The 14,280-nt window shown below is 38.6% G+C and overlaps 1 protein-coding gene across 4 annotated transcripts in view; it reads left to right on the top strand.

Moving 5' to 3' along the window:
* The window catches only part of MBNL2 (muscleblind like splicing regulator 2), a 107,719-nt gene that overhangs the window by 81,183 nt on the left and 12,256 nt on the right, over positions 1-14,280 (top strand). For 2 of the 4 annotated variants that reach the window (XM_083855875.1, XM_083855873.1), the window contains exons 6-8: positions 2,758-2,811; positions 3,508-3,661; positions 8,313-8,407. In XM_083855875.1, the coding sequence (XP_083712001.1) occupies positions 2,758-2,811; positions 3,508-3,661; positions 8,313-8,407 (303 nt within the window). The remainder of the gene's footprint in view (positions 1-2,757; positions 2,812-3,507; positions 3,662-8,312; positions 8,408-14,280) is intronic. The other 2 variants (XM_083855874.1, XM_083855876.1) reach the window with 2 other exon arrangements.

Here is a 14,280-nt window from a genome sequence, read left to right as displayed (position 1 = left end):
GTCATTTACTTTCTTGCAGTCTTTGGGAATTTCCCCTAGTCACAGCGATCTTTGAAAGATAATTTAATGTCACCTTGCAGTGACATTGGCCAGCTCCCTCAGCATACAGGGTGCATTCTGTTAGTTCCTATGGGTTTGTGTACATACAGCTTGTTCAAATGTTACTTAGCCTGATCATCCTTCTCCAAGGGAAAATCTTTTTCACTTCAGACTTTCCCACTGGTCTCCCACTGGCCTAAAGGCCAGTCTTGCTAATAAAGACTGAGATGGAAAGGATTTTCAGAATCTCAGCTTTCTCCATGCCCTGTGTCACCACGTTGCCTGCCCCATTCAGCAGTGGAAACCCATTTTCTCTAGTCTTCCTTTTGTTGCTGAGAAGCACTTCTGGTTGTCTTTCACATCCCTTGCAGATTCAACTCCAGGTGATCTTTGACTCTCCCAACATATCCCTGCATGTTCAGGCTGTGTCCTGGTTCCTCCTTAGCCATCTGTCCCTGCTCCCACCTCTTGTGGGCTTTCCTTCTTTCATTTGACTTGTCAGGAGCTCTTTGCGCATTCATGTTGGCCACTGCTGTGTGGATCTTTTTTGTATTCCAGGAGACATTGTAGCATACCAATGTGCTGTATGGCAGGCAAATAGTGTGCCTTGGATGTTTGATCATTTTTTGATATTATCTTTATTTCCTTTTCATGTCCTCTTCCTCTCCATCCTGTAGCTATTGATTCAGTGCTTGTTAGTTATGTAGATCAAATGTTGAGGAGATAGTCTGATGGGAAAGAAAGAGGCAAAGGAGGTTTTATTATCAGGATGAGATGAAATATTAATGTAGGAGAGCAAAATGAGCAGTTTGAAAGCCTGGAAAGAATGGGAGACTATGTGGAAGTAAAGTTGATGAGTATGTTTAGGAAGAAATCAAGCCTTCAAGTTGGGAAGACTTGAAACTGAACTTGCTGTGGAATATGAGGGGAAAGTCAGAAGAAAGCTTCAGAGTAGGGAGGTGATGTTAAGAAGAGCATGGAGAAAAATTGGAGAAAGGCAATAACAAACAGAGAGATAATAAGTTAAAAAGTGAGATTAGATAAGATCTGTATTTGGATAATAAAGGTAATTAACTGAAACACTTTACTCTTAGCGACATTGATATGAACTTGTGGACTTCATCATTGCATAATGCTGAATTCATTTGTACCATGTCACCTCTGCATAGACTTCCCTCTGTGGTGGAGGCAGAGTGGCTCTGAGGATGTGCCCCAGGCAGTGATGTTCTCTGAAGTGGTACCTGCACAGTGCCCTGCTTAGACAGAAGTTTGTCCAGCTCCCTATTTCAGACTAGGTATTTCTTCTTGTGTCTGGGTCTTGGGCCCAGAGAGATGAGCAGATCCTGTAGATCAGGGTATATAATCCAGAAAAGTGCTAAAGAAGGGGTGAGGAGGGTGTTGAGAAGATTCATGCAAAGAGACAGAAACAAAGAATAAGTAAAATGAGGACCTTCCTGCAGAATACCCTGTTGGCACATGATAAACTTATGACCACAAGGTGTTTGCAGGCATTTTGTGCCTTGTCCTCTTCCCCCACCTCAACTTTTGTTCCCTATTTCCACATACTGATTTCAAGGTAGACATAATCTGCATATTCTAAAAAGAGCTAAATATCAGCCTGTGTTTAAAAAACAGAAGTTAAAATTTTGATTTCTAAGTAAATTTTTCTTTCCTTTCTAAAAGTTTGTAAGAATTCTTTACACTATAAAACTTGAGAGTAGTATTTTATATGAGAAAGTTTTTTTACAGAATGCTGTCATATCAGCCATAAGTTTGAATTTACTGTGAAAGAATACATAAATGTATATGCCTATGTACTATGCCTAAATACTTTCTTTTGAAAAATTAATAATGGTGGGCTAGTATCACAACTCATATGTTGATGTTGGCTTATGAACTGGGAGCCCAATTTTACTCACTGCTCCTGAAGGTTCCCTGCTACTGAAGGTTATAGCAAAATTTAGAAAGTATGTTTTCAGTTCTAAAAGATCTTTTTCCCTCTCAATGTAATGTGGTAAGTTACAAGATTTAAAAAAATCTACAAAAATGACAGAGCTGTAGGAGAAAAGGAATTAATGATAAGTTAGTGTAACTGGACATACTATGTACTCTGTTTTGTATTGGCAAAGGAGAACCTCTCTCATTTTGACCATTGAATGATTCACTTCTCTAAATTAAAAGACACTCACCTTGTAAGCATTGATATTAATAGCATTTGTAATGCATTACAACTTTCACTAGTGTTTTTTTATTTGAAAATGTAATCTCCCAAACGAATTTTCCCACTTCAAAATGTGACCAAACTAACTTATCAGGAATTCCAATAGGTGTATCCTTAAAACTTTCTGCATCTCTGTGAAGTGTTTATATGATGCTTAATAGTGTCTGCAAGCTGCTGTTTTACTCAACTTTCCTGAATTTCAAACATCTATATTTTACTCTCTTATATGCTTTTAACTAAGGTATAGTAGATGCATTTTTGCTTCGGTACTAATTCAAAATGTAATATTCATTTCTTTAGAAGACATTTTTGTTGTTGTGCATGCCTAGTGTTTTGTATGTTGTATATTGCATTCAGAATATTTTTTTCCTTCTCACCTATCCACAAATGCAATGCCGTTCCCATGACGCACCTCTGCTTGCTGTTTACCTGTATGTTAATTCGCTTGACTCCCATTGGCCCACTGCCATCATGTGCTCGCTGCCTGTTATTAAAAGACTCAGTCGACTGCCAAAGCAATGAAGCGACCTCTCGAAGCAACTGTAGACCTGGTACTTTGACCTTTCACCTTTTGCTTTGCATGTAGCTTTTTTTTTTCTTTTTTTTTTTTTTTTTTAATTTTATTATAATTTATTTTTTTTCCTTCAGAGAAGCAACTAATGAAATTTGTATCGCTTTACTTTTCAAACATCAACCGGAAATGATTTCACATACTCGTTAATTTACCGGAAGCTCTATTTATCCATCTCATTCTCATACGTAATAGACCGCAGACGATTTAGTTTGGTTCCTAACACAGTTTCATCTTTTTTAAATCTCTCATGAAAAGTCGAATTGAGATAAAACTGCTTTTGTAATTGAAAATGCATAATGTAATCCATTAATCTGTGTAATAATAGGAAACTATATTTAAATTTAAAAATAAAAGAAAATACTTGGCAATGAAACACAAGTGGTTTTTTCTCCCTGTAATATTTGAAAACCTACTTAAAGGCAATGCCATTTTTGTTGCTTTAAAGCAAACGTTTCTTTTCAGTAGTTGTGCTGCTACAGTTCTAGGTTAATAGTACCATGCTTTTGCTACCAATAACGAAATTTCACTCATTTTACATTGCTGTGCTTTGAGTTAATATGCATGGCGAGGCATCTTTAGCCGCTTTAAAAAATACTAAGTTTTTGTATTTATGTATATGTTACAGACAAGGTCTTAAAAATGGCGCCATTTTAACTAACTTTCTTATTTACAGGCCTTTCCTCCCGGTGTTCTTCACCCTTTACCAAAGAGACAAGCACTTGAAAAAAGCAATGGTGCCAGTGCCGTTTTCAATCCCAGTGTCTTGCACTATCAACAGGCTCTTGCCAATGCTCAGTTGCAGCAACATGCAGCGTTTATCCCAACAGGTATGTTGTATCTACATTGAACTGGTTTTGTGTCCCTGAGGTAGCCTCTGTGTCAGGCAGTTGCACTTAACAGAAGGTTTCATTATGCTCCTTGCCCCACTTGAGGTGAAGTCTGCACACATGATTGCACATTTTTTTAATTCCTCTTGCAAAGGACAAGAATTCAAGCAGAAATTTCAACATGCCGTTAAGCTGCTTTTTTGCACATTCATAGCCTTGCTCATCATTCTCCAGAGTTTTCCCCTTTTTGCCTACTGTAAATTGGCTGGGTTTTGACTTGTATCTGTTTTTGCTAACAAAAATGATGGGAAAAGCACTGCACTTCAGAAATGGCACAGCATCCTCCTGCTCCCTCAGCTGCTGTCTTGCAGCTGTGGGGATTTCCCCAGCCCCACACGAGCACCCTGAGAAAAGGAACACCAGCCATAAACTTCCAGTCAATACCTGTGTGGAAGCATTAGCAAAACACATTGCTCCCCGCAGCTGCACTAAAGGGTTTTCAGGCATCAGATGCATTTTCATGGTTTTGGAGCACCACCAGAACTTTTCCTACCATTTGTGGCTCCTAGCTGGGGTTATAATTCTTTATAGGAATGCTCTGAAGATGAGTGAATGTAATTTACATTTCAGTGCTTGGAGCTCTGTGAAAATCAGAATGTTCAGAGATGGCTTGACCTGCACCCTGGCTGGTACCAGGGCTTCTCTTTAACAGTGCGAGAGGAGGGATGTGCTGGGTGCTCGTGTAAGCAGTAACAACACAACCCTCTAAATTGTGGCAGTCACCCCCACTCCAACTTCCCAAAGGAGAATATCCCTCCTAAGGAATTCTGTGATTTCATTTGTAATTAACAAATTATGTATTTTAGTGTCAGGGTGTTCTCGAGTGTAAACTTCAGAATACTTTAAAACTATGTGTTTGCAAATGTGCTTGACATTTCAGGAATGTTATTTTAGTTTATAGAAATAATGTCTGTTAAACAAGGAATGAAAGGCAACACATGATGATTTCCCAATCTATCAGCATTCCCATATGTTTTTAAAGATAAAAAACAAACACAGATGGCTTTGACTTCATGGAATTTTTCTATAAGGCCTCAGTAACAACCTTGGAGCCTTCCCCCGTATTTGTAATAGTCAGTAATAGCACAGCCTTATTTTTAGCACATTGGTGCACCAGAATATCCGTGACAGAAAACACACTGACATTTATGGGAGTGTTTGAAAAAAAAAATAAATAAATGGTGACACTGCCTGTTGGACATGAATGGAAGACTGCCCTGTGCCTACAGAACATGTAGAAAATTCTATTAATTTATTTTACATTGAAAGTATGAGAATTTGTAGCATGATAGGTATTTTTCCTTCTTAAGCACTCCCTTCCAGGGCTTATTGCTCTCATTTGCAATTGACAAGGACTTCAAATTAACTATGGAAAATACAGTACTTTAAACCTGTTCAATGAAAAAGCATTTGGATATTTTCCAGACTTTTGGAGTGTTCATGCTTCCTTAAGTAGCTCGGTTTTTGTACTTTTTATTGTCCATCCCTCTTTCCAATTAATTGTTGTAATTCTAGTTTTAGCTGACAAATTTCTGGTGATAGGAAAGTTGAAACTTGGAACCAAACCTTAAGGGCCAGGTTGTTGTCAAGCCCCAAAACAGGTGCATGAAAAAAAAAAAAAGAAGAAACAGAGGTATAAAATAGCAGATGGACCCCAAGCCCCAGAGTAGAAAAACTTTCTTAAAATGATGAACCCCCTGCTCTTTTCAGACATCATCAGCTCCAAGGAAGGATATTAAAGAGAGAAGTGGAGTATGGGAGGAGTTCAGGAAAGGGGAACACCCTCTATAAGAATGGGTTTCATGAGTTTTCCATTAAAATGATACATCTGAAATTCCCACATTTCCTGGGAAGGTTGGATTTGGTGGGTGTAAGGACTGTCATGCAACCCACGTCTGAGGAGCAATGCATGACATTATCCATTGGATTTTAAATGATTATGTGATATTTTCTAAACTGGTATAATTTTCAAATGTGTTCCTTGTGTGTGTGCGTGTGTGTTAAATTTGAAGACAAGTTTTGCTGCTGGAATATATATAAAACTTAATTGTTTTATATAACTTCTCTGCTTTCTTAACCATTGGCTCCCCTAATAAAAAGTGTGGGGCTTGACTTAGCATGGCTTACCTCTGAAGTTCTGCACTTTGTTTGTTTTACATCAGTTTGATTGCTTTGTCACCTTCTTATTGTTTGGTGAACAATCTTTAAAACAGCAGTTCTTTTCTCTCTTCCCATTGCTGTTTGTTAGTGTTTCTATAGCCTCTAGAGGAGGAACTTTGTGTGTTCTCTGGGGATTGTTCTTGGGTAAGGTCATTCATAGTCACGCCAGTCCTGCGACAGTCCGATATGGGGCTGCAGTAGTAATTCAGCAGGAATACAGGAAGCATATTCGACTCTATGTCAAATATGCACGTATCTGGCACTAGTCTCTTTGCCTGCTTGCCTTCACCAGCTTGCTGTATGCACTGTACTGGAAATAGGCTGATCTCTTTCTTTCATTTGGCCATTCCAGAAAAGTTAAAGGTGGGCTAGGCACCAGAGCTAAACTGCATGGCAGGTGAGCAGTCATCCCACAGCATCTCTGAGGTGCGCTGGGAGCCTTCTGCTGGAATGTTACACAATTTGAGGTGTTTAGCTTGGGACTTGTCAAAGTACTGTTTTCTTTGTGTTAAGAATGGGTACATGAACATCAAACACATGTTTGGCAATAGAATATTGTCTTAACTCCACTTCCTTTTCCTGCCACATGTCAAAAAATTGATGAATGTTGATCTATGCAACATTGAGCTGTCTGAATTATGCATTGAGTTCTAAAAGTCCCAAATACTGTGATTTTTAACCAAAGACGTTTTTATAAACAAAAACTTGTTGCTGCAAAAGCACTACGTGAAAGGATAACATTAATAAGTAAAAAAGTGTATGAAGCATCTTGAATATGTACAGAAACGTGCCAAAACCCACACAGCATATACAATCATCTTTTTGTGTTTAAGCAAAACTGTGAATGACCTTACAGTTTCATTTAACTAACTTACTTCTCTGTGGTTATGCTTGAATCTCACTTTGAATGTTAACTCTAAACAGCTAACCTGTTTCTTCCCTTTATCCACTTTTTTCACCTATCATTGCATGACACGCAGGGTCAGTTTTGTGCATGACACCCGCTACCAGTATTGGTAGGTTCCAAATTTCTTTATTGATCTCTTTTTTTTATACTGTATATAATGTATATTCACTTGTTTAAAAATCCTAGGCAAGATTTAGCCATTGACTAGAATTAAAGGTTCGCTTGTCCTTCTGGTTGACTTTGCAGAGTGTTTAGATTTGTAGATGAAAGCTGCAGTTTAGACATGATATCACCTGCTATAACAACTACACTGCAAAAGCATAATACCATGAATTCCAGTCTGCTTTTCAGTTCTCAAAGTTTTATTTCTCTTTATATTTTATATTGTCTAGTACTATAAAATCATAAAATACTGGAAAAAGCCAGCAAATTTCATCAGTGTTTTAAAGTTCCATAGTGGTGTGCCTATTTCTCCTTTGCTGTGTGTTAGAAAGTTTTATCAGCGTTTCCCAGACATGCCTACTTTGATCCACAGAGGTTCTGTTGAAACTTGTGATCTGAATCTCACTCCTCTTTAAATATATTTGCAGCCTGAAATTAACATTTTGGGCATGCAAAGTGGAAGTTCAGTGCAACAGCCTCTGAGACAAAAAAGTAATTTTTCTTTTACTGCCCTAGCCCAGTGATTTTAGTTTTGGGTTTTGGGCCTACTCACATAAACAGTTAAAATATCAAGCCTTTAAAACATCAAATTAATAATTCCCCCATGAAGATGCTGATTAAAATTCATTCTTAAAATGAGCAAAAGCAGTGTCTTTCACAAAATCGATCTTGCTTTTTTAGATCAAACAAAGTAGTATATATATCAGGATAATTATTATCATCCCTCTCCTGATTTTTGCCTCAAGCAGATGGTAATTTAACTCTGATAAAGTCAAACAGTTATGCAGTGCTAGTAGGAAAAAAATGCATAAATTGGATTATGAAGGAAGACAGCAAGTATCTAGCTTACTTCAAAATGAAGATATATGAAAATAATTCATTTTTAATTGTGTTTAAAAATTAAGATGAACATTTAACAGTTTTCTTCCCAGTATAAACCACTGGGGGTTTTTTAGTAGGATTTTAATTTCAAGTGCTTTATAGCTGTACTGGGGGAAAACAAATTACGCATGTAACAATCCGCAGGTAACGGTCTATTTTGGTAAAGGCCTCATTTGCACAAGTAATCTTCTTCTTAGAGACAACACTTGCATTTTCAGTGGTCCTTGGTCTTTTTTTCTGGGAATCGCCGATTGTGTTGACAACCTTCCTTTAATTGTACTTGTAATAAGCTATTTTCCCTTTTTTTTTTTATTTCTCCGCCACGCTTTCTCGCTTTGCACTGTGATTGCATGCCATCTGCCGGTTTAACCCATGACGATGGCTTGCTGCTCTTGATATTCACCATGCCAAAAATACCACTTCTCTTACCATAATGCTGCACCCTCCTGTTCATTGCTTCCATGGTTCCCCTCCTGAAAGTACCCATGATGCACAACGCTACGGCCGCCACTGTCTCTGCAGCAACAACTCCTGCAACAAGTGTTCCCTTCGCCGCAACAGCCACAGCAAATCAGGTTTGCTCCTTTTAAAGCTTTCTTTCACAAGATCCTGAACTCTAAATGAGTGCTGAGATTTTTATTTTAATTTTTTTTAACAAAAAAAATTCTCACAGAGAATTTTTTTTTTTATTTCTGTGTTTACCCCATCAAATTTTACTTTTGTTTTTAAGTCGTTTATAGCAAGTGTTTGTGGGACAGGTTGCACTTATTTAGAGTTAACATTTGTTGCAAATAATGATGTAGCTGTGTTTTGTGTTGCGATGTTTGTACCTAATTATTGTGTAATTAACCCAGCTGGAGTTAGAATCACAGTAGTACTGGACTACTTACAAAAGTCTATTATTAACTCCTAAGTTCAAAAGGAAGATCATCACAGGTTTTAAACATTCAGGTGTGTTAATGTAGGCTTCTCCATGAGATGTGGCAATTGCTAATTTGTAAGCATGGAAGCTGTCAAAAATCACAAGCAGGACAAGGCAACTGGAAAAAAGAATTTAATGTTTTCTGTAAATACTAGTGATCAAAACAGCAGTCAAGATATTTATGACTATGCCTGCTTTTTATTTTAAAGTGCATTTTTTTTTAACCTGGGAATTATATTTCCCTAAGGAAGAACATTGATAGAAAGAATCCCAAGGGTTATTGTCTGAGGCAGGCTAGGAAAGATGATATTTTCTCCTCTTCTTCTGCAGTTTATGTTAATGGAAATTTTCATTCTGGTTGGGTTTCCCCTCCTCCTGTAGGAGTTAATTCACAGGCAAGACGTATCCATTGCAGCTTGGAGTGTGTAGCTTTGACTCCTCTGTTGGGGCAATTCCCACCCCGATGTGCCAGGAGAGGAGTTTGCAAAGCAGTTGGGTCACTCTGGTTTTTCTGTTGCTCTGGGACCATGCTCAGGCACTTCCACCTGAGGTTTGTTTCCCCTCAGGTTCTGAGAGGTCAAATGGAAAAGGAAATAAGCAGATTTGTTCAACAGAAGAAAGCAAAGGGCTATATCCCCATCATCTTTCCTTATATTGCTCCTGGACAGACTGACAAACTGTTGCAGAACCAGTAGAAATGCTGTCCTGTTGGTTCCTTTCCCTTCGCTTGCCAAGGACTTAGAGAGAAATCAGTGAAAATGTTTTGCTTAATAATGTTACACTAACACGTTTATTTTTTTTTTTTACTGGCATTCCCAAAACTATTTAAGTATTCCATGGAAAAATAGAAGTTGTTGCAAGAGTTTATTTTTACTGATTTAGGAAAAATATACTACCTCTGAAATACATCCTACTTTCTTAAAGAAACACAAACCAGTCCATTTTCTTTTTTTTTTTTAAGGTTTGTTTGCCAACATTGTGATGTTTTTGCTTCTAGCTTTTTCAAAAGAGGGTTGTTGTTTTGTGCTTACTTTTCTGAGAGCTGGCTTGTAAAAAAAGCTTGGGACAAGGAGGAAAGTTCAGCAGGCAAATGGTTCATTACACAGTCCTTCCCAGAACTGTCAACAGCAGAAAATTGTTTGGTGGTATCCAGTGTAGTTTCGTGATCTCAAAGTGGTGACAGAGGGACTTGAAGATTCTAAAGGACTAAGAGAAAATGGGATGGCTTAAGGAGGAGTTCAGCCAGGGACCCTCTCCAGCACGGGAATGCAACTGGGGCAGCTCCACCACCTGCACTCCTGCACTCTGCAGCCAGAGGGCCTGATGATGGCTGAAGGTAGAATAAATACATGGATGCCTACAAAAGGACCAGTAAGCAGTGGTTTGGGGCTTTTATTGTTTTGGGGTTTTTTAGTTAATGGGAACACTTTCACACAATTAATTAATGCCACTAAGAAGACAGAGGTGTGCCTTAATGCTCTTTCTCATCTAGCAGGATGGCAGGCAGAGCCCCTTCTTTCCCAGTGCAGATTTTGTTTGCATTGGAGGATTACAGCATTTCAAATTTAACAGAGTTGTAGAAAGTGTCTGTATCTATCTAGGTGCGTATGTGTGTGTGTGCGTGCATATACATACAATTACATGCTGAAATTAGCGGATGGTTCAACAGGAGGCTGGGTTTTCACTTGTTTAACTTCAGCCATTTGTAAGTTTGGCATCTAGTTCACCTGCTTTCCTGAAAGTCCATATTAGGGCAGGGTAAAAGACCCTGGAAGGTCCTGCCTCTGCCCCTTGCCTGCGGAATGAGTGTAGGCGTGTTACCAAAGCTCTATACCACTGCATGTGGAGATGAGTCCCACCTCAGGAGCCTGTTGGCTTCTGTAGCACGTGCCATCATAGTCTTGTTTTTTCCTCACTTCTGTCTTTGTTTTAGTCAATTTAAGTCTTTAAAAGCTAGTGTAAAGAACCCATTTATTTCAAAGTAGGGAAAGTAGTAGTAGTAGTAGTACCTTCTTTATAAGAGACAAAACTCCAAAGTTTTCTGTTTATTTACCTCCTAAGATTGGAGACAAAGCTACAATGCTAGGAAAGCCCCACAGTAACACTGTGGCACAAATTCTCAGTATTTCTTTAGCTCAAGAAACAGAGCAGGAGCAAGTTATTAACTTGGTAATTCACATGACTTTTTTTCATGGTCATAGCATTCTTTATGTCCCCTTGTATGGGTTTAAACTCTCCTGTGTATTTCAGAAAAGGACTGTTTTATTCCCAACTAGATAAAATTTCCTTTTCTAGTCTGTGCCACACTGCTTTACATATCTGTGAGGTACAGTTTCCTCTTTCCAGTGTCTCTACCATACTTTTTTTTACAACCTGCAGCCTTCAGCTTGTCCCATTTCAGCTCCCACAGCTTCTCCTCACAATTCCAGGCATGAAAAGAAAGTTGTAGCAGGTATTAATCATTTATCTTAATATCATTTGGTTTAGTATTCAAACCTGTAGAAAGATTGCTGGTCTTCCTGGGATGGAGTGTGATGATCCCAGCGCCTTTGAAGCACAAGTAGAAGGGAAAAGTCAACATGCCAAAAGTTACGGTGTCTCAGCTGATGGCTAATAAAACATAATAACTCCATTGGGTCCAGTAAATAATTTAGTATGTGCTGTCAGCTTGTGTTTTGAAAAAAAAACCACAAAAAAACTGTGTCTCATGTCTTCTGTATACCCTTTCTTTCAGAAAATAACACAAGTAAGAGCTCAGAATACACCTGCATTGGCACACACTGTCAGTCATGTTTGGCCAACAACTATGGGCATTGTGTATTCAATGTATGGCACGAGGCACATGAGAAGGTTGTGTAAAGTTAAAGGCTGTACAGTGTGCATCTGTGCAGGGTGACACCAGTTAAGAATATATGGAAAATATGGCTTTTCTTGCTTTTCCTGACTTACAAAGATTAGGTTTTAAAAATAATTTTCTTGCAGTGTACTTCAGAAGGGAAGAGAATTGCTTTGGCTTAATGCAATGTAAACAGTATGTAGCAAAAGTGCTTTAGCAAACCCTGTTTTTACCAGCTCTGATCAAAATCTTACTGTGATGATACAAGAGCTGGTGATGTTGCTGTTCACTCAAGGCAGTGTTCCACTTACTGTAGCTGCCAGGCTGTGGTGAGAGGAAGTGGAGGGGAGGGGACTTCAGCTTTCCAGTGAAAGGCAGCTGGAAAGGTACATGTCCAGGAGCATGGTTGGTCACAGGTAAAAAACACTTCCCCTTTTCCTTCTTCCACCCTTCACAGCTGCTCCAGCCATTCCTGCCAGGATGGGGCTTGAAGCCTCAGCTGCTTAACCTCACTTCAGCGGCAGATGCTTGATGAACTTTCAGTTCAGTTGTGTGGGGATGCTGACAGTGTTTTCTTGGAGCAAAGTTTGAAGTCGTGTGAAATGATGGTGAGAAGCAGCATTAGGACATGAATACAGAGGGTTTGGTCCTAGCTCCCTCTAGTGCATGCATGTGCACAGAGGTTATGTAAAATGTCCTGCTTAAAATATTATAGAGTCTTTGTGTGTAAATATATATTTCAGAGATCATTAACAAAGCTTTAGTTATTCCTTCAGCTAGTGGACTAGCAATACTCAAGCAAGCAAGGAAACTGTTACCTGCTGAGCTTCACTCACAGGTACAATCACAGAATCATTTAGGTTGTAAAAAACCTCTAAGATCATCGAGTCAACTCTTGATCTAGCATTGCCAAGTTCACCACAAACCATGCCCCTAAGTGCAGCAGCTACACATCTTTTAAATACCTCCATGGATTGTGACTGCTTTGGGTACTGTTCCAGTGCTTGATAACCCTTTTCATGAAGAAATGTTTCCTAATATTCAATCTAAACCTCCCCATGTACAACCTGAGGCCATTTTCTCTCATTCTGTCATTCATTACTTGGGAGAAGAGACCAGTCCCCACCTTGGTACCACTTCCTTTCAGGTGGTTGTAGAGGGAAACATGAATATTTACTGACTGTTTTTCTAGGCTAAGAATGTATAGTGCTGTAATTTCAGGATGATAGAAAAGTCATAGATCTTAAGGAAAAATATTTTGGAAGTTTTTTTCTCTTTATGTTTTGCTGTTTGCTTTGTGAGAAAATATAGGATTAGAAACTTGGGGAAAATTTAGATAGAGCCTACTTGGAGGTGAGGATGTTCATGTTAATGGAAATGCAGAAAAATGTGACTTCCTCCACCCTGCACACCAAAGATAATTTAACATAGGATAGTTTATCCTGACATTATTTGAGAGAAATGTTATTCTTACTTTTGAGCCTGAAGTTCAATTTCCTTGAAGGAATTTCCTTCCTTCCGTTTATTGATGTTTAATAAATAATGGCAACCACCTCCTTGTGGGGGCTTTAATTTCTAAATTAGAAGGCCTCACTACTGTTCCTTTTCTATATGTATATCTTGGTGAGTCCTACAAGGATTAGAAGGTTAGAATGCAGCCCAAAATTAAGACACTTAAGTGTTGGTGTCTAAGTATGGGTGTTTACATGCAAGATAGAATTTTAATTACCCATTGTAGACTGTGAAGTTTATCAGCCCAGTCAGATGAAATCTGGGGAGTAGCCTGGCTTGTCCTTCAGAAGTCTCACAGGGCTTGGTTCAGTTGCCTAAACATGTGTCTGGTGACGTTTGAGATTTCCTTAAGATAACCTTGGAAGTCTAGGTTACCCAAGACATTTTCACAAGCCTGGCAGATGCAATACAGGACCTACAGACAAATTTGCACACCTACTTCTGAACTGGCAGCTGGATGACAGACAAGAGACATTAACCCTTAGCCGCAGTGGTACTAAAACCATGGTGAGCACATGACCCAAGCCTGCAGCTGGTGATCACTTGAAGGGATCTCCAGGCTTTGTTGGCTTACTGACTAGGTTGTGTCACTTCAGTGAGTGTGGTGGGGGGTTAAGATACCAGCATTTCCATGTCCTAATCTAAGTCCTCAGGTTCAGTGAGTGTTTCCATAGTTGCTGGTTATTAGAGGACATTTACCAAATTCCAAACAATTCCAAGCAATGTGAGTCTTGCTCACATCACATCAGTTCAGAATGGTACATGCTTTATTTTTTTTGTACCAATGAAAATGGGCAGAGACTGATAGTATAAAAATAGCATAATAGAGAATGCTGCTTAAAGATGTTATTTAGTGACATTATTCTACTGGTTATATGACCTTTTATCAAGAAGGAAATAGTAAAGAACATATCGAAAAGAAAAATGAAATACTTAGAGCCTGTGTCTAAAAAGAAATATAAGATCAACAGGCTGTCTCATGCTAAGGCTTGTGATTATCTGGCACAGCTGCTTTAAATTATGCATCAGCGTTTGCACTAAATTAGGTGGCAATTATGCAGATATTAATTATGAAATCATTCAGTAGCCTTCAGTTCTGTCAAAATCTGTTAGAATACAATGAAACAAAAATAAAAATAGTTATGTTTGAGTGTCACAAACAAAAGGACAATTAAAAT

Source organism: Zosterops lateralis, assembly GCF_965231275.1.
Source record: "Zosterops lateralis genome assembly, chromosome: 2".
Lineage (NCBI taxonomy): Eukaryota > Metazoa > Chordata > Aves > Passeriformes > Zosteropidae > Zosterops > Zosterops lateralis.
This window is presented reverse-complemented; position numbering and strand designations above follow the sequence as displayed.